Source organism: Heteronotia binoei, chromosome 5, assembly GCF_032191835.1.
Source record: "Heteronotia binoei isolate CCM8104 ecotype False Entrance Well chromosome 5, APGP_CSIRO_Hbin_v1, whole genome shotgun sequence".
NCBI classification, from domain to species: Eukaryota; Metazoa; Chordata; class Lepidosauria; order Squamata; family Gekkonidae; genus Heteronotia; species Heteronotia binoei.
In genome coordinates, this window is record NC_083227.1 from 35,865,050 (window position 1) to 35,884,734 (window position 19,685).

Consider the following 19,685-nt stretch of genomic DNA (forward strand, 5'->3'; position numbering starts at 1 on the left):
CCACTCCCAGATTTCCAGAATTTCCCAATGTGGAGCTGGTAACCCCAGCTGCCCACTGGCTGACAGCTTAAATTTAAGGTATTGGCTGTCTCATACAAAGCCCTTCAAAGACCTGAACCCTTGTATCTGCAGAACCACCTCTCCTCTATGCCCCACTATGATAGCCAATTTGCTAACCTCTTACTGATAGGGTTGCCAACTCTGGCTTGGGAAATTCATGGATATTTGGGGGTGAAGCCTGGGGAGGCCAGGGTTTGGAGGAGAGGAGGGGTCTCAGCAGGGTGTACTGCCATAGCGTTCACCCTCAAAAGCAATCATTTGCTCCAGGGGAATTGATCCTTATGGTCTGGAACAATGTAAATACCAAGAAATCTCCAGGAGGTTGGCAACCCTTCTTTCTTATTGCATTTTTAAAAAAGGTCTGCTCTGTCCTATCACCTTTTTCTCCCTGGGTCCTGATTTTTTTTAAAAAAACAAATGTTTCTGCCCTTCCTAACATCCAGAGCGGTTTGGGTTTTGTTTAAAACTAATTAACCTGATGGAGGAAAGTCTGCCACGGGCCACCAGGTGGAACTTCTGTGGCACTGGCATCTGCCATCCCATATCAGCTTCCCTCCAAACTGAAACATGTATTGGGCACAAGCCAGGTCTAAAATGCCAGGGGAGAGAGGTAAAAATTTTGTTTTGGTTAAGACTGGGATGCAGGGAGAAGAGGAAGCATGAGACATTATGCTTCCTGTTCTCATGGATCATGGTCATCATGCCAGAAGCCACTGTAGTTGGAAATGATAGTATGTTAAAAAATTTTGGCTGGTTGGGGCCATTATATTTGTATTATATTACATTACAGCTGGTGTAGTGTGGCTAGGATCTGGGAGAGTTGGATTCAGATCTCCACTCTTCCAGGAAACCTGTTGGATTGACCTTGGGCCAATCACTGTACTATCAGTCCAATCTACCCCACAGGGCGGCTGTTAGGTGGATAAAATGGGGAACAGAGAACCATAAGCAGCACTCCCAAATTCCTTGGAGGATGTGTGGGAGACAAATGTACTACAGAGATAATATAATTGTGCAGTCTTATTTTGATCTTTAATATAATGGAACTATTTAGTTTCACACACTTGATCCTAGCCAAAAGGCTGAGAAGTTTCTTCCTCTTTGTTTCTTCCTTGTTTTCTTTTATTTGTGTTCCAATTATCTTTCCTGCTCTTGTCCCCACCCTATGTCCTGGCACTTCTTGTTGTTGTGCTGACAAGCCTTTCTTTAGAGAAAGGTGCTTAAAATCTGGTTAAAGTGGCAGGTTCTCTCTGTGCATCATCTTCCTCTTCAGGGCTATGGAAACAGGTGGGGTGAAAGGGTGTATTTTATATCTCAGAGGCACAAAGCTCTCTTGACTTCTTTACCTCCACTCTTGATAATGAACATATTTTTCCTGTTTTGGAAAATGGAAGGCTGGTTTTGAAGGCTGAATAGCTGGTGCTGCTGATATCAGACTGATTCTCTTCTATCTTATGATGATGATGATAATGATGATATTGGATTTATATCCCGCCCTCCACTCCGAAGAGTCTCAGAGAGGCTCACAATCTCCTTTATCTTCCTCCCCCACAACAGACACCCTGTGAGGTGGGTGGGGCTGGAGAGGGCTCTCACAGCAGCTGCCCTTTCAAGGACAACCTCTGCCAGAGCTATGGCTGACCCAAGGCCATTTCAGCAGGTGCAAGTGGAGGAGTGGGGAATCAAACCCGGTTCTCCCAGATAAGAGTCCGCACACTTAACCACTACACCAAACTGGCTCTTATGGTATTAATGGGCTGCCAGGAACACCAGAAAGGCACCTTGTGCTAAGGTTACCACCCTTAAGGTAGCATAGGGAGTTCTCCCTATGTTCTGAACTCCCTTATTGCATGTGATGATGATCCACCAAAATTTATGCCACAATAAATCTTTCTGTTAAAATACCAAACAATCAGAGCCTTGCTGGATTATTTGAAGAACCACAGTGCTTTTAAAATGGCATGGATGACCGCAGGAGGGATCTGTGGCTTTTGACACTTGTAATTTGAATCCGTGCATGGGGGATTTTAGCCAAAGCCCCCCAGTTCCAGAACGACATTCACTGCACACCACAGAAATCGGTGGTGCGGCCTCATTTGAAATACTGTGTACAATTCTTGGTACCACACCTCAGAAAAGATACTGTAGCATTGGAAAAAGTGCAAAAAAGGGCAACTAGAATGATTAAGGGGTTAGAACACTTTCCCTATGAGGAAAGATTAAAGTGCTTCGGGCTCGTTAGCTTGGAGAAACGCCAACTGAGGGGTGACATGACAGAGGTTTACAAGATTATGCATGGGATAGAGAAGGTAGAGATGGAAGTACTTTCTCCCTTTCTCACAATACAACAACTCTTATTAGACACTGAATGAGATTGGTGAACAGTCAGATTAGAATGGATAAAAGGAAGTACTTCTTCACCCAAAGAGTGATTAACACATGGAATTCACTGCCACAGGAGATGGTGGCAGCTACAAGCATAGACAGCTTTAAGAGAGGATTGGATAAACATATGGAACAGAGGTCCATCAGTGGCTATTAGCAACAGGGTATAGATGGCACTCCGTCAGGGGCAAGTGATGCTCTGTATTCTTGGTGCTGGGGGGGGGGCAACAGTGGGAGGGCTTCTAGTCCTGGCACCACTGGTGGACCTCCTGATTTCACCTGGGTTTTTTTGGCCATTTGTGACAGTGTTGGGACTGGATGGGACATTAGCCTGATCCAACATAGCTTCTCTTATGTTCTTATGTTTAAAGGCTTTTATGCTAGACTACAATATTTTTTGGTACAGAAAAACCAAAGAGGGTGTGTGCATGCTCACAAATGTGCACATCTCACCACCATCCTCTCTCACACAGAAAGTAAAATAACTTTATTTTACATAATTTATCCCCTGCTTTTCTCACTAGTGGGAACCCAAAAAGATTCATATAATTCTGCTCTCATCTTCTCAAGAGCCATGTGAGGTTGGTTAGGCTGAGAGTGTGTGACTGGTCCGAGATCACCTTTTAGGCCTCCATGGCAAAAACTTACTGTGTGACTCTGTATCACTAAAGGTAAAAGTAGCCCCCTGTGCAAGCACCAGTCATTTCTGACTCTGAGGTGATGTTGCATCACAATGTTTTCACGGCAGAGTTTTTTACAAGGTGGTTTGCCATTGCCTTCCCCAGTCAGTGCTACATCATAGTAAATTAAATAACTAACAATTTGCTGCCTTTCCTAGTACACAAAATCTGCATCCTGAGGTAATTTGGTAATGTTACTAAACAGAAGGGGAGCCATTAAGTTCAGACAAACAGCAGAGCAATACACAGTTTGAATTTCTGAAAAAACTGAAAACCACCAGTGACGGTGACTCCATCCACAGTTGAAGGTGCTGGGTGTTGCCCTATACTTACATCATCTCTGTGGTTGAACTCTATTTGACTGCTGTGAACAATTGTGGCTTACACAGCATGACACCATGTTCATCCTGACAAAGTAAAGGGCCATTTCAGATGGGGCAAATGTGTGTGGGGGGGGCGGGGTGAGGTTTAGCCCTCTCCTTTCCTTGAGCCATAGTCCCAGTCCAAATAGGGGCCCATGTGCCCAGTTTCCAGAGAAAAAGAAACACTGTACCATCTCAGCTGCTTGAGCCCTCAGGGCAACAATTGTTGAGAGTAGAAATACCTATTCTGTTTGCATGAAAACAGGGGACTCTAAGGGGGAAGACAGTTCCTTCTTTGCTTGTTTTGACAGTTGGTGTCTTCTGGTCTTTCATCATTTGCTGAGTGCTGAATGGATCTGTGCCAAGTTCAAGGATGCCACACAGTTTTCTTTTCTGTGGGCCTACTGTGGATGGTTTTCTTTTCTTTTTTTGTTCCTTGTGTCCACACAGGTGTGTCATGAATGTGGAGCCTGAATGGATCCATGCAGCAGTAAGAACATGTAAAAGCAAACACAGGACTCCCTCTTCACACACCCAGCTTATCATTCAACAGCACACACACCCCTTCTCACCTGTCTAAATTCTTTATTTATTTCAATGGAAACTACATATCTGGCTGTATCTTTGTTCTTTGCTGGGACATCATCTTCTGTGATTTCACCCAAGAGTTGCCAGCAGGTCTGGAGAAAAATACCCTGTTCCTTTAACAGAGATTTAAGATGCTATTTGCCTTTACTTTATGTAATTTTAACTGCCCCTTTCCACACATCAGCACAAACTTTTACCTCAGACCAGTTGGCAACCCAACATATACCCCTCAGGCAAGGGATATGCCCTGTAGAGATAACAGCCGTTTCATATGCAACCAAAATCCCTACTTGTGCAATGCACACCAAGAACAAAAAAACTGACAACGGAGTGATTTTGTTTCCTCCTTTTCCAGGGCCTCATGGGAGGGGTGAGTCTGTATTTAAAGACAGGTGAAGAGGACTCAGCTCTCCTTCTCCCATTCAGCACTCTGGAGTTTTCTGCAATTGCCTTCCAGCTGGGCTCTGATACTGGAAGTTAGCTTGGCAGAACAATGCTTCAAGCACCAAAACAAGGAGGCAGGATTTATTTATTTACTTGATATATACTTTGGCCTCTCTCCCCAATAGTGATTTATATCTGTTGTATATGTGATAATATCATTCATCTCTCTTCCATTTTTTTCCTTACAGCAACCCCAGGAGGTAGGTTAGGCAGAGAATGTATGACTAAAAGAAGAGTTGGTTTATATATCCTGCTTTTCTCTACCTTAAGGAGTCTCAAATAGGGTTGCCAATCCCCAAGTAATTGCTTCAGGGTAATCAAAAAGCGGCGGGAGGGGAGGGAAGTGTCTGCTGGGAACCACTGGGAAGTCTCCCTATGGAGACTTATTCCCATAGGAAATAATGGAGAATTGATCCGCGGGTATCTGGGGCTCTTGTAGGGCTGTTTTTTGAGGTAGAAGCACCAAATGTTCAGTATAGCATTCAGTGCCTCTCCCCAAAATACCCCCCAAGTCTCAAGAAGATTGGACCAGGGGGTCCAATTCTACGAGCCCCCGAAGAAGGTGCCCCTATTCTTCATTATTTCCTATGGAAGGAAGGCATTTAAAAAGGTGTGCGGTCACCTTTAAATGTGATGGTCAGAACTCCCTTCAGAGTTCAATTATGATTGTCACACCCTTGCTCCTGGCTCCACCCCCAAAGTCTCCTGGCTTCACCCCCAAAGCCCCCAGATATTTCTTGAATTGGACTTGGCAACCCTAGTCTCAAAACAGCTTACAATCACTTTTCCTTCCTCTCCCTACAACAAGCATCTTGTGAGGCAAGTAGGGCTGAGAGCTCTGGGAGAACTGTGGCTGACCCAAGATCACCCAGCAGGTTTCATGTGAAAAAGTAGGGTATCAAAGCCCCAGTTCTCCAGATTTGAGTCCCTCACTCTTAACCACCACACCAGGCTGATCAGCCCAAAGTAACCCAGCAGGCTTCTTGGGGAGGAGGGTTGAACCTGAGTCTTCCAGATCCTAGCCTGACACCATAACTACAGTACCAGGAACTTCAGCAGAGAAACTGGTTGGCCTCTGTGTGAGACAGGATGTTGGAGCAGAGGACCATCAGTAGCTATTAACCACAGCATATTGTTGGAACTTTCTGTCTGAGGCAAGTGATGCTCTATATTCTTGGTGCTTGGGAGGGACAACAGGGTGAGAGCTTCTGGTGTCCTGGCCCCACTGATGGACCTCCTGATGGCACCAGTTTTTTTTCTTTTTTGGCCACTGTGTGACAGAGTGTTGAACTGGATGGGCCATTGGCCTGATCCAACATGGCTTCTCTTATGTTCATGTGTTCTTAGTAGATGGTCTGATCTAAAAGGGCTCTTCTTATGTTCTTAAAAAAAGCCAATTTTTCTGGTGAAGTGAGACTATGTAGAACTATGCCTACAGTACCGGGGGAGACACCTTCATCCAGTAAGAAGACAGGGGTGTTTAAAAATAATTTCACAGTTTGTATGATGCACTTTCAATACACTTTAGCTGTTGTTTGAAGGTTCACATTCCTGTTTCACACAGGAAAATCCAGTTGCAAACAATCACTAGTGCACTGAAAGTGCATTATCCAACACTGGTTCTAAATTTTCTTTCCTACAATATTGTTTTAAGTACCCTAAGAGAACAAACAATGGTTCAGCAGGTATCTCTAGCAGGAAATGGCGAATTCAGCTTCCTTCTGCCTTTCCTTGAATAGAAAGGCAGGATGAGGCCGTCTTTTGCTGGAGCTACCTGCTGAATTTTTGTGTGTCCTTTTGGGATATTCAGTATTGTAAGCTTAGTTACACAAAAAGCAGGAAGGACCAGAAATATATTAGTAAGGAAGGACCACAAGAAAGGAAGAAAGAACAACAGAATGAAGTAGGAAAGATGACCCCGCTGAACCTGCAGTCTGATTTGACTGCTTCTCTAGGAAGACCTAACTCTCTCTCTCTGTTTTTCTCTCCCCCCCCCCCCCCGGGAAGCCACCTTGTTAGACAGAGCCGCTAATCATCTGGCGTCCAGGGTGATTATCTGGGATGGGTCACATGATTCCACCCCCAGCTGCCCCCCCTTCCTGGACCAGCTTGGCCAATCTGACTCAATCAGATATTCCTGCTCTGACAAGCCAGAGACCTCAGCAAAACATCACAGCGACCCAGGCAGCACAAAAAGACAGACGGGGAAACTCTGCAGCCCTGCTTTCCGGATCTTCTGCACTACAAGCCTGGGCCCTCCCGGAGAACCCAGGTGTCCTGATTCTCCTGACCTGGGAACCCAGAGGTTCTGGCTTTCTGTCCCCAGCTTTTCACTGTGACTAGAACTAAGGCCACTGTCTCTAGCTCTCTTCACTCCTCACTGCTTCTTGAATTCATTGTCCTCCCAAAGAACAGAAGAGTCCCAGCTCCTGCAACCCCCTGCTCCACATCCCGGAGCACTCCCAAGGGATTCAGGTGGCACATTGAGCCCTGCTTCCAATGAGCACTGTACTGGCTGCCCCATCCCTGGCCCCCAAACCAGAGGACCCATCTCCGGCTCGTGCCACCCGCCTGCCGCGTCCCTTTCTCCGCAGCCTCCGAACTCTCTTTGAAATTCTGGATGATCAACGGAGCGGGACCATCCACATCTCAGAGATTGAAAGCCGTTGGGGTCGCGGAGGCTCTGGGGTGACCCCTCAGGGAGACAAAGAGAGATGTCAGCTCCCCGCTGGGGTTCTCCAGGCCCTACAGCAAGTGGCTGAGCCCTGTGGGGGCTACTTGAGTTTCCCCCGCTTGGTGGCCGGGTTGAGAATTGCCCTCGTCCGAGCTGAAGAGGAGGAAGAGAAGGCCAGAGAGAGCACCGGTGTCCAGCAGGTAGAAAGTGGACGAAGTTCATCACAGTCAATGAAGAACTTGAGCCGGATACGTAAGTGACAAAGGAGGCCTAGGCTTGATGTGAGGGGAGTGACTCTGGTGGGTTGGAGCCAAAAGCCTGGATTCCTCAGTTCTTTGAAGAACCAGGGCATCTTTGGGACATAAGTTATACAGCGGGGGTGAATTTAGTAACTAGGAGCCAGGAGTTATTTGGCAGGGGGTTCTTCAGCAAGGGCCAAGGCAGCCACCATGGTGTAGTGGTTAAGAGTGGCAGACTAATCTGGTGAACGTTTGATTCCCCACTCCTCCTCCACACAAGGCCAACTGGGTGACCTTGGGCCAGTCACAGTTCTCTCAGAACTTTCTCAGCTCCTCCTGAGGTGACTGTTGTGGGGGGAGGAAAGGAGGAAGGCAATTGTAAGCTGCTTTGAGACTTCTTGGGGTAGAGAATAGTGGGGTATAAAAACCTTCAATAGGACTGAAATAGAAGCGAGGGTCCTGGAAGTTAGAACTTCCTGGGTCTTCAGGTTGTTAGGCTGATCAGTTGTGAGGGCTTGTGGGAAAGGATAGTCCAACCTTATTTTAGAAAAGCTGTAGGCCTGCCAGCTCTGGGTTGGGAAATCCCTGGAGATTTGGGGGAAGAGCCTGAAGGGGGTGGGGTTTAGGGAAGGGAGGAACCTCATCAGGGTATGGTGCCATAAAGTCTACCCTCCTAAACAGCCATTTTCTCCAGGGGAACAGATCTGTATCATCTGGTGATCAGTTGTAATTTCAGGAGATCTCCTGGACCTACCTGGAAGTTGGCAACCCTAATTTGATATGGTCAGCTTTGCCTGGCTGCGGAGCAGATCTTAATAGCAATGAAAGAACAGAAGGAATGGAATACGTAGAGTACCCAGAAATAGTTCCAGGTTTTGTGAGCCTTCTTGGGAAGAGATTTGCAGTGTTGCTAAATAACCATGGGGGAAATGACCTAGAATGGCTTGCTGTATCTTTAAAGCCACTTGCTCTGCAAAAATCAAAAGGAGGGAAGGATAAATGCCAGACAAAATTTGCTACTGTTTTCAGATCTAATGGAGAAGGGCTGGTCAAAAAGTTGGCTAAATGTATGTCTCCCGTTTTTCACCTGGCATTATTCACATTCACAAATAAGATGCCCAAAGCTAATTTTACTAGCATGTGGGGAAAAAATTGAGAGCTGACTCTGCCCAACTAGATTATACACATGGGTTTCATCCATCTTTGAGAACTTCTGTTGGAGTCAGGGTTGCCAGCTGGCCAGGAAAAAAATATTATCCTGTTCCTTTAATAGACATTTAATGTGTGGAAATGGGTAGCTGAAGTTTTCATGCCATGGAGGTAAATCATACCATCACCTGGTCATTGCTGCTGATCACACTTATTAATGGGTTAACTAGAGATTTATAAGCTGTCAATCCTATATGTTTATTGCTTTCTGGAGGACTATCTCACTGTGGAATGTTGGAAGGGGGCCGCATCTGATGGCTGTGGCTCAAGGGAAGGGCTGTGGTTCAGTGATAGAGCATCTGTGCAGCATATAGAAAGTCCCAGATTCAATCCCTGGCATCTCAAATTAAAAGGATCAGGTGAAAGACCTCTACCAGAGACCCTGGAGAGCTACTGCTAGTCTGAGTAGACAATACTGTCTTCAAAGGATCAATGGTCTTATTCAATATGAGTCAGCTTCATGTATGTGGCTTTCTTTTATGAATATATATATCCCCCCCTGTGCACCTGTTCCTTTCTTCTTGAGATGCTAACTTTCTACATGCAGAGAAATTTAAGTGCAAAGGAGCATTTAAATAAGAAATCCCATTCCTCAACTGGAATCTAGATCTGCCTCTTAGTTGCTTAGCCAAAAAAACACCAGGTGCCATCAGGAGGTCCACCAGTGGGGCCAGGACACTAGAAGTCCTCCCACTGTTGCCTCCCCAAGCACCAAAAATACAGAGCATCACTGCCCCTGTCAGAGAGTTCCATCAATATGCTGTGACTAATAGCCACTGATGGACCTCTGCTCCATATGTTTATCCAGTCCCCTCTTAAAGCTGGCTAGGCTTGTAGCTGCCACCACCTCCTCTGGCAGTGAATTCCATGTTTGTTTGTTTGTTTTTTTACTGATAAACAATTTTTATTAGTAACATATGGTAGCAAGTGAATTCCATGTGTTAATCACTCTTTGGGTGAAGAAGTAGTCCCTTTTATTCATTCTAACCTGACCGCTCAACAATTTCATTGAATGCCTAGGAGTTCTTGTATTGTGAGAAACGGAGAAAAGTACTTCTTTCTCTACCTTCTTCTTTCCCATGCATAATCTTGTAAACCTCTATGTCACCTCTCAGTTTCACATTCTCTTTTTTTTTAATTAAACTTATGTCCCCCCTCAGTTGACGTTTCTCCAAGCTAAAGAGTCCCAAGCGTTTTAATCTTTCTTCATAGGGAAAGTGTTCCAGCCCTTTAATCATTTTGGTTGCCCTTTTCTAGAGTTTTTCCGATGCTATATCTTTTTTGAGGTGTAGTGACCAAAATTGTACACAATACTCCAAATGAGGCCGCACCATCAGTTTGTACAGGGGCATTATAATACTGACTGATTTGTTTTCAATTCCCTTCCTAATAATCCCCAGCATAGGTTGGCCTTTTTTATTGCAGTCACACAGTCTCGACATTTTCAGTGACTTATCTACCATGACTCCAAGATCTCTCTTGGTCAGTCTCCACCAGTTTGGACCCCATCGACGTGTATTTATAGTTAGGATTTTTGGCCCCAATATGCATTACTTTGCACATGGCCACATTGAACCTCATTGGCCACATTGATGCCCACTTGGCCAGCCTCGACAGATCCCTTTGCAGTGCCTCACAATCCTCCCTGGCTCCCACCCCCCCTGAACAATTTAGAGTCATATCCAGGCAGATCAAATGATTTTTATGCTTCTCTTCTTCTTGCCAATTGTTTTAACTAAACTACCCTGAAGGTAGCAAGCTTCTCTGCTCTTGCATGCTCAACAAGGCAGAAGAAGACGGTCTAGTATTTTAATAATTTAATTATTGCTATTACTTGTATATTTTCTGTACAGATTAGGGGGTTTTTTTTAGCAGGAATGCACAGGAACACAGTTCCAGCTGGCTTGTTGTCAGGGGGTGTGGTCTAATATGCAAATGAGTTCTGCTGGGCTTTTTCTACAAAAAGCCCTATGTGAGACAATGGTGACATCAAGAGTGTGGCCTAATATGCAAATAAGTCCATGCTGGGCTTTTTCTACAAAAAAAGCCCTGGTACAGAATATCTATTTTATGCATCCAATGTGTATTATGTATTGTTGATATTCTTGACTGCTGATCTTGGCTCATAATAAATAATCAACTGAAGTAGAAGAAGTAGAGAAAAGGGCTGCCGTGGAGGGTGGGCTCTGCCCTGCTGAGGTCTCTCCCTTCCCCAAAGCTTGTCCTCCTCAGACTCTGTGGTATTTCCCAAACCAGAGCTGGCAACCCTAGTTAAACTTACAAATGATATACAAGGATTGAGATTACTTTCCTGTTCCCTGCTCTGCAAACTCTACCCCCACCCTTTCCAGTGGCGAGGACCCTGCCAGGCTGACCGCTCTCCGAACAGCATACGGCCAGGGGTTTAGTGCTCCTGATCCTGTCTCCCCAGCCATAGAGACGACCAATCCTCTTAGCTGGCTGCTCTGATCCAAGCTCCCCGCTGGTAAGGAGCTTTGGTTAATGGGACAAAGAATAGAGGTGGGGAGGGGGAGTCAGATTAGACTGCATAAATAACCCTCCAGTCTATCCCTCCATCTCTTTCGCATGTACGTTCATCCATTCTTCTCTGTCTCTGTCTCTTTTTAGGCACATGCTTTCAAGTTTCATTTCTTTTAAAAATTCTATTTCACTAAAAAAAGAATACATTCCAAAAGGTTTTAGAAGCAGTTCACGACACTTAAATAATGGCACCAAATGCATGTTGATATAAAAACCACCATAAAATAGAGAATTGGAGCAGCAGCTTTAAAGACAAGCTACTCGGAGAATTGTTTGCTTTTACCAGGACCAGATCTAGGCAGGGGCAGAGGGGGCATGTTGTAGATGTGCTTAGAATTGTAACTATAAGCTGGAGTTCTTGCCTGGCTCACTGGGGCCTGAAGGGCAGAGATTGGAGACTCGGGAACAATAGGCAGCAGGATCCAAATCCTGCTGCCCTGCTCCAATCAAGAGCCCCTGACAGGTTTGAATGGTCCAGTCACAGGCAGTGCAGGAACTTTGGGTGTGTATATATAGAGGGCCTCGTGGTCCTAGCAGTTAGTCTTTGTAGGCAGCACTATACCATGCTGTATTTAATAAAAGAGCTATGTTCACTACCACCTTGCCTCATTACTGTATAGAACCCACTATATTATAGGGCACTAGCCCCGAGTGCCATACAGGGGGGCCAAATTGGGTGCTCCCGGAGGGCAGGTGGGGGGAGCAACAAACGCTCTGCCAGTCAGTGGGACCTTGAGCTCCCTCCCCTCCTTCCTGCCCCCCCCCACACACTTTCTCCTTCCTGGGCCTGTGCATAGACCCAGGAAGGAAAAAAAGCAGCAGGAGGCATATTTGCTCTGTCCTTGGAGCCTGCCTTCCAAGGGAAGACAAGCTTCAAGGACAGAGCAAACATGTGCTGCCTCCGCCCCTTTCTCCTTCCTGAGTCTGTGCAGACACTGGGAAGGGTCCAGCCAAGACTGCCAGATTGACTTTTGTGGACTTGTGCAGTTAAAAAATTGAGCAGTGGTTCCAACTCAATGTGTGTGATATGAAAAAGGGAGAGCCTCTTGAAACATGCTTAGATAAAAGCCCGGGAAGGCATGTCATCACCTGTTTTCATCACCACTTATCAAGCAGTGCTGGAAACACATCTGTGAAATTAACCAGAGCTTGAGATGGACCTTTTCTTGTTAGAGATGCTTTCTAAAGGGCTTACTGAACTAATTGGAATTGCTAAATTCTATGTTTGATGTACTATTGTTGAGTGTGTATTCTGAGAATAATAATAAAACACACCAATATAAGTGAGTTGTATATGGTATTTATTTCTGTGGTTGCCCTACCTGTGCTTTCTGTGGTTCTGTGGTTTCTGAGGTTGGCAGCCCTAAATGTGATGGTCAGAGGAAGAACACAATCTTGACCTGTCTCACAGAAGGAGGCAAAGAGGGGAGAGCAGGTGAACATCATGGGAAACCATGAAGTTCCACGGTTATCAGGATGACTACAGTTGCTCTTGATAGAAACCTGCCTTGCTCCCACACAAAATGGAAGGTTGATCAGGGCTTCACAGGGGAGTTCTTAAAGGGGAGAAAGATGCATAGAGTAATAGATCTTGCTCAGGTATCTTGAGCCTAAACTATGAGTGAGTGTTATGTGCTGTCAGTTCTAGGGTTGCCAAGTCCAATTCAAGAAATATCTGGGGACTTTGGGGGTGGAGCCAAGATCAAGGCTGTGACAAGCATAATTGAACTCCAAAGGGAGTTCTGGACATCACATTTAAAGGAACCCCTGGTCCAATCTTTTTGAAACTTGGGGGGTATTTTGGGGAGAGGCACTAGATACTATACTGAAAATTTGGTGCCTATACCCCAAGAAACACCCCCCCCAGAGCCCCAGATACCTGCAGATCGATTCTCCATGATTTTCAATGGGAATAAATCTCCATAGGGTTCACAGAGTTCCCAGCAGAAATTTCCCTCCCCTTCCCCTACTTTCTGTTGACCCTGACGCGGGGGGAGGGTCTCCAAACCGGGGGATCCCCTGCCCCCCACCTGGGCATTGGCAACCCTAGTCAGTTCGCTTCTGATTTATGACAATTCCATTATCTCTAAAATGTCATATCATTAACAGCCTCGGTGGGGGTCATGGCTTCCTTTATCATGTTAGGTCTTCCTCTATTCCTACTGGCTTCAACTTTTCCTAGCATGTCATGGTAGTGGAAGGCACCATCCAGTTTCAGCTGATTTACAAGAGATGTTAGCAAGAGATGAAAAGAGGTGGCATGTCTACAGAACAACCCTGGACTTCCTTTGCGGTGTCCCATCCAAACAGTAACCAGGGTCAACCCTGTTTGAGTACAGTAGCAGCATTAAGACCAACCAAATTTTATTCAAGATATAAGCTTTTGTGTGTAAGCACTTCTCCATATAGTGTGCTTGCACACAAAAGCTTATACCTTCGAATAAAATTTTGTTGGTCTTACAGGTGCCACTGAACTCAAACTTTGTTCTGCTGCTTCAGACCAACACAGCTACCCACCTGACTCTTATCTCCAAGGTCAATCCTGCTTAGCTTCCAAGATCTGACAAGATTGGGCTAGCCTGGACCATCCAAGTGGATGGCCTACTGGATCGTGAACCACTAGAGAGCAACCACGGGGGGGGGGGGGTTGCTGCTTTTTGGACCTGCTGTGTAGAATGCAAGGGTGCTATGTTTCTTGTATGGCTTTCCATACATGCTGCAAAGAACAGCGAGGTGAGGTTGATAAGTGATGGACAGGAGTCCTCCATGGCTTGTTCAGTACCTTCTGGTTCTTGGCTTGTGTTTTTTGCCTACTGCTTCTTTGGTCCCCTGCCCTGTGGTCCTGACCTTGATACTAATATAGTTACAACACTGCCCCTCCTCTTCCTGTTACATGGCACTGATGCCACATTACTTCCTGTTGTGTGTTTGCAGCTAGATTGAAGTCTACCATGCTAGCGTTTTAAAAGTCAGATCCAGCACCTGCTGTTGTACCTGGAAATGGAAGGCTAATCAACGAAACTCACAGACCAAAGTTTCAATATGCTCCCTCAGTCCCAACAATAGTTGGGGCAGGATTTTGAACCAACTGGACTTCCGTGAACATCTTCAGGGAGTGTGCTGCCAACAGCTACGTTAGTTACCTAGACCAGGAGACAGTAAAGAAGCGGTTTTTAAGCTGTGAGTTGGGATGCAGAAGGGGGTTGTGATTCTCTCATAGGCTGGATCATTTTATTTTAGTATATTTTTAGTATATTTTGAGGCTGGAGGGAACAAGATAAGACACAAGGAGACCTGGATGAGGTGGCTCTGGAAGGTTCAGTGGCAGACTTGAGTTTGCCTCTGCATGTGTACAAACAGCCTAGAAATACAGCCTGTTGCACAGAGTAGTACAATATAAATATTAAACATGAGAAAGAAATTATAACCTGGTTCAGTGCTAACTGATGTGAAATTCCTGCCTTTTTTTCAGGAAGTGGGAAAATAACATGCAGTTACTTTTCAAGTGTGCCCCAAAATTTTAAATTCCAGCAATAAATGTAGAATTGGGTTCCAAAAAAGTACAGTAGATGTGTTCCACTTGGGAGCCACTGTGCTAAGGAAACTAACGTTGGCAGCAGTAACCGTTTACTTCAGTATGAGCTTATATAGCTGGCACCTCTCACATCTGTTCTCTGAGGTCCCAGAAGTATCCTGATCTGCAAACCTCATTCAAAGATACCATAAAACCCCACCCCTGCCATACAGAGTTAAAAGGTATCGCCATGCTAGGTTATCACTTTGCACAATCTGTAATGTGTCGCACAGCTAGCCATTATCCAGGCAGCAATATGCCATGTGTTTCCCTGCCCTTAATTACTTTTGGCTACTGACAGAGGCAAGGAAATGTACATGATACCATCAGTTGTACTGTGCAATAAGGAAGCAGTGGAGGAAAGCTCAATACCTGACTACCATTTTAAGTGGTAGCCCTGTGTTTATGGGTAGTAATTACATGTCCATTGCTGTTGGGCCTTGGATTGCCACCTTACAACCCAAAGATTCATCTTGTCCCTTTAAAACAGGGGTGGGAAACCTTTTTTCTGCCAAGGGCCATTTGGATATTTATATCATCATCATTTTTTATTTTTATCCCGCCCTCCCCGCCGGAGCATCATTCTCAGGCCATACAAAATTATCAGCTTAAAAAACAGTGCTCTGCCGAGGGACAACGATTCAGGCCGACTTATTTGAAGTCACGTGGGGAGAGCCTAATTCAGCACACACACACACACACACCAGTCTGCCGCCCTAGGCAAATGCCTAGGTCCAGGCATATTAGACCACATCCCCCTAATATTAGCATATTAGGTCATACACTCATTAGCATATTAGGCCACACCATCTGGGATAATCACATGCAAATTGAACTGGTGGTAGCTGGTTTCCACCACCCCCCACCTGCCAGCCCTCCCTCCTTCCCTCCCTTCAGCTGCTCCCAACAGACCTTTAAAGGCACCCACATACCCCAGCAGCAGTCCTTCACAATGCCCACAAGGGGGGGGGCTCGGCCCAGCGATCCCCGAGGGCCAGACCAAGTGATCTCGAGGGCCATAAATGGCCCTCAGGCCTGATGTTCCCCACCCGATTTTAAACAACTAAATAATAATAATTCATTTGTTCAAGAAGTCTACATAACACATAGGCTTTTAGACACAATAATATAACAATAATTGAAACACATGAGAAAAAGGAACATCCAGCAATTTGGGAAGATGTAAATATTGAATACGAGATAATAAGTAAATCATTATTTATGAGACTAATGCAAGGACTTAAGAGTCATGAAGATGAAAGAAAGCCAGCAGCAGAATAAGAAAAAATATTTAATAAGTCCTGTACTTTTAAAAATAGCTGAAGCAGTGTATGAATAATTAAAACTCTTTATATAGCACCTCAACAAAAGTACTGTTGCGTCTGTAAATCGGCCTGATGGATTTACACTCCAGGGCACCTGTCAAAGTGAGCTCTGAGTCGCAAAAGCTTATATTTATTTTATTTTATCATATTTATGTCCTACCCTCCCACTACATTCTGTTAGTTTTGATGGTTGTACTGGATTAGAGTTGCCAGGTCTGTGTTGGAAAATTCCTGGAGGCTTTGGGAGTGGATCTGAGAGAGGGTGGGGTTTCAGGAGTGGAAGGGCCTCGGCCTGGTACAATGCCATAGACTCCACCCTTCAAAGCAGCCATTTTCTCCGGGAAGGCTTCCCAATCCCCAGGTCCCAGCGGGGGATCCCCTGTTTTTGCAGGCTTCTCCCTGCCCCCAGCCAGCTGGCCTGCGGGGGAAGCCCCGCCCCCCACAATCACCATGCAGTTTTAGAGCTCCTGCAGGTCCGTTTTTAAATTATGTGCCTTTAAGGATGAGTAGGAAGCAGGAAACAGGAAGGGCTTCGGAGAATGGCCCCTCCCTTTGTTTTGCTTTCGTTTTCAGATGAAGTAAAGTTCTGCAGGAACAAGACCCAGTAAGTATTTGTGTGTGTGTGTGTGAGAGAGGGAGGGGGCAGGGGATTCCCTGGTTTGGAGGCCCTAAAGCGGGGGTGGGGGGTGGGGAGGGGAGGGAAATGTCTACTGGGCACTCTATTATTCCCTATGGAGAACGATTCCCATAGGGAATAATGGGGAATTGATCCGCTGGTATTGGGGGCTCTGGGGGGGGGGCTATGTTTTGAGGTAGAGGCACCAAATTTTTTGTATAGCATCTAGTGCCTCTCCCCAAAATACCCCCCAGGTATTGGACCAGGGGGTCCAATTCTATGAGCCCAAAAAGATGGAGCCCCTATCCTTCATTATTTCCTATGAAAGAAAGGCATTTTAAAAGGTGTGCTGTCCCTTTAGATGTGTTGGCCAGAACTCCCTTGGAGTTCAGTTATGCTTGTCACACCCTTGTTCCTGGCTCCACCCCCAATGTCTCCTGGCTCCACCCCCAAAGTCTCTTGGCTCCGTCCCCAAAGTCCCCAGATATTTCTTGAATTGGACTTGGCAATCCTATCTCCAGGGGAGCTGATCTCTGCCAGCTGGAGATCAGTTGTCAAAGTGGAAGATCTCCAGGCCCTACCTGGAGGCTGGCAACCCCACTGAGACTTCTTGTTTTTTTCAAATTCACCAGGATAAGCTGATGATCAGCCATGAGGGAAACACGCCAGCCTTCTGCAAAATAATGTCAGCATTCTGCAGGAGTAGCACCTACCGCCGCCCTCTTCACTGACCTTTTCTCAGCCCCCCTCCCCCACCTGCTGTAGAAAGCAGAATTTGCAGGTGAGCCTCTGAAGCTTGGAGAAACGATGACTGCGGGGTGACATGATAGAGGTTTACAAGATAATGCATGGAATGGAGAAAGTAGAGAAAGAGGTACTTTTCTCCCTTTCTCACAATACAAGAACTCGTGGGCATTCGATGAAATTGCTGAGCAGACAGGTTAAAACGGATAAAAGGAAGTACTTCTTCACCCAAAGGGTGATTAACATGTGGAATTCACTGCCACAGGAGGTGGCGGCGGCCACAAGCATGGCCACCTTCAAGAGGGGTTTAGATAAAAATATGGAGCAGAGGTCCATCAGTGGCTATTAGCCACAGTGTGTGTGTGTGTGTGTATATATATATATATATATATATAAATTTTTGGCCACTGTGTGACACAGAGTGTTGGACTGGATGGGCCATTGGCCTGATCCAACATGGCTTCTCTTATGTTCTTATGAATAAGCGGGGGGGGGGGGGACAATCTGGGGGACTGTCTTCTGCCTAGGTGGGGATCCCGAGGGACAAAGTAAACCTCCTGGCAACAACCTGGCCACCCAAGGTGTGTCTGGTTTCCATTTGAATGACGTGTGTAAGGGCACAGCTGAGCGGGTGTCTTTCCTTGGCTGTGTGAGGTTTATTTGCATAGCAGGCTTGGATATATTTGCATGGGTTGTTCTGTTGTTCCGTTTATCACTTTTTATCTCCTTTCTTTGCCAGAGAGTTGGCCTTTTGCATGTCAGGCCTGTAATCTCCAGTCTGCATTCCCAACAGCTGACACATTGAACCGCGTTCTTCCCACCTCTGATTCTGGCAATTTATGTGTGTGTGCGTGTGTGTATTTGTCCCATTTGTAACAGAAATTATCATTCTTTAATTCAGAAGAAGAAGAGAAGAGATTGGATTTATACCCTGCCTTTTGCTAGCCAAAGGAGTCTCAGAGCAGCTTACACATCACCTTTCCCTTCCCCTCCCCACAACAGACACCCTGTGGGCTAGGTGGGGCTGAGAGAGCTCTCCCAGAACTGCTCTTGAGCAGAATAGCCTTGAGAGAACTTGCGGCTGACCCAAGGTCACATCAGCGGGTGCATGTGGAGGCGTGGGGAATCAAACCCTGTTCTACCAGATATGAATCCACACACTTAACCACGGCTTTGCAATAGGTTAGTTTACATTAAAAACTACATGTTACAGACTTTGGCTGCATCCATATGGTGAGGAGTCTCCAGTTCCCTGCCATTGCCACTGTGAACCATTCAGACTAACAACAGTGTGTCGACACAGAAATTTTGTGTGCATTTTCTTCATTAGCTGCCATTTTCCTGGCATTTCCCTTCATTGCTCAATTGGAAGGCTTTATAGGGTTACCAGGTCTATCTCAAAAAATATCTGAGGACTTTGGGGGTGGAGCCAGGATACTTTGGGGGTGGAACCAGGAGCAAGGTTGAGACAAGCATGATTGAACTCCAAAGGGAGTTCTGACCATCACATTTAAAGGGACTGCATGCCTTCTAAACGCCTTCCCTCCATGGAAAATAATGGAGGATAGGGGCCCTGTCTTTTGGGGCTCATAGAATTGGACCTCCTGGTCCAATCTTCTTTAAAACTGGGGGTGGGGTTAGGGAGAGGCACCAGATGTTATGCTCAAAATTTGGTGCCTCTACCTTAAAAACAACCCCCCCCCCAAGCCCCAGATACCCATGGATCGATTCTCCATTATACTCTATGGAAACTGGTCTCCGTTGGATATAATGGAGTGCCCAGCAGACAATCCACACCCCTCGCTTTCTGAGAACCCTGAAGCAGGGGGGGAGGCCTCCAAACCAGGGGATCGCCTGCCCCCAGTTGGGGATTGGCAACCCTAGGGCTTCATGATAGCTTTTTAAAAAAATGGTAGTTCCTTTTGCAAGAATGTGCATTAGTAGCATTGCAATTATCTGTCTCCCAGATCTTCTAGTTGTTTTGAATTCCCAGCTTTCATTTTTTAAAAAAAAAATGTTTTGAAACAGATCAATGGTCTGATTCAGTAAAACCAGGTTAATATGTCTCAGGTGGCAAATTCTTGCAGGGGCTCGGAGAAAGGGTTTTTTGGGGCAGTTTCTCAATATGCAGAAATCAAGCAAACAAAGTGTTTTCTAACATTTCACATCCCTGTCAGGATTAAGGTTTGCCCACTCTTTCCAGCATGGTATAATGGTTAGCAGGTTGGGCTAGGATCTGGGAAA

At 45.8% G+C, this 19,685-nt stretch overlaps 1 protein-coding gene across 2 annotated transcripts in view; it reads left to right on the forward strand.

Annotated features, from left to right (window-relative positions):
- Positions 1-6,975: 6,975 nt before the first annotated feature.
- SAPCD1 (suppressor APC domain containing 1) overlaps positions 6,976-19,685 on the forward strand; it is a 38,052-nt gene continuing 25,342 nt past the window's right edge. For both annotated transcript variants that reach the window (XM_060238229.1, XM_060238230.1), the window contains exon 1: positions 6,976-7,445. In XM_060238229.1, the coding sequence (XP_060094212.1) occupies positions 7,019-7,445 (427 nt within the window). In that variant the 5' untranslated portion in view covers positions 6,976-7,018. The remainder of the gene's footprint in view (positions 7,446-19,685) is intronic.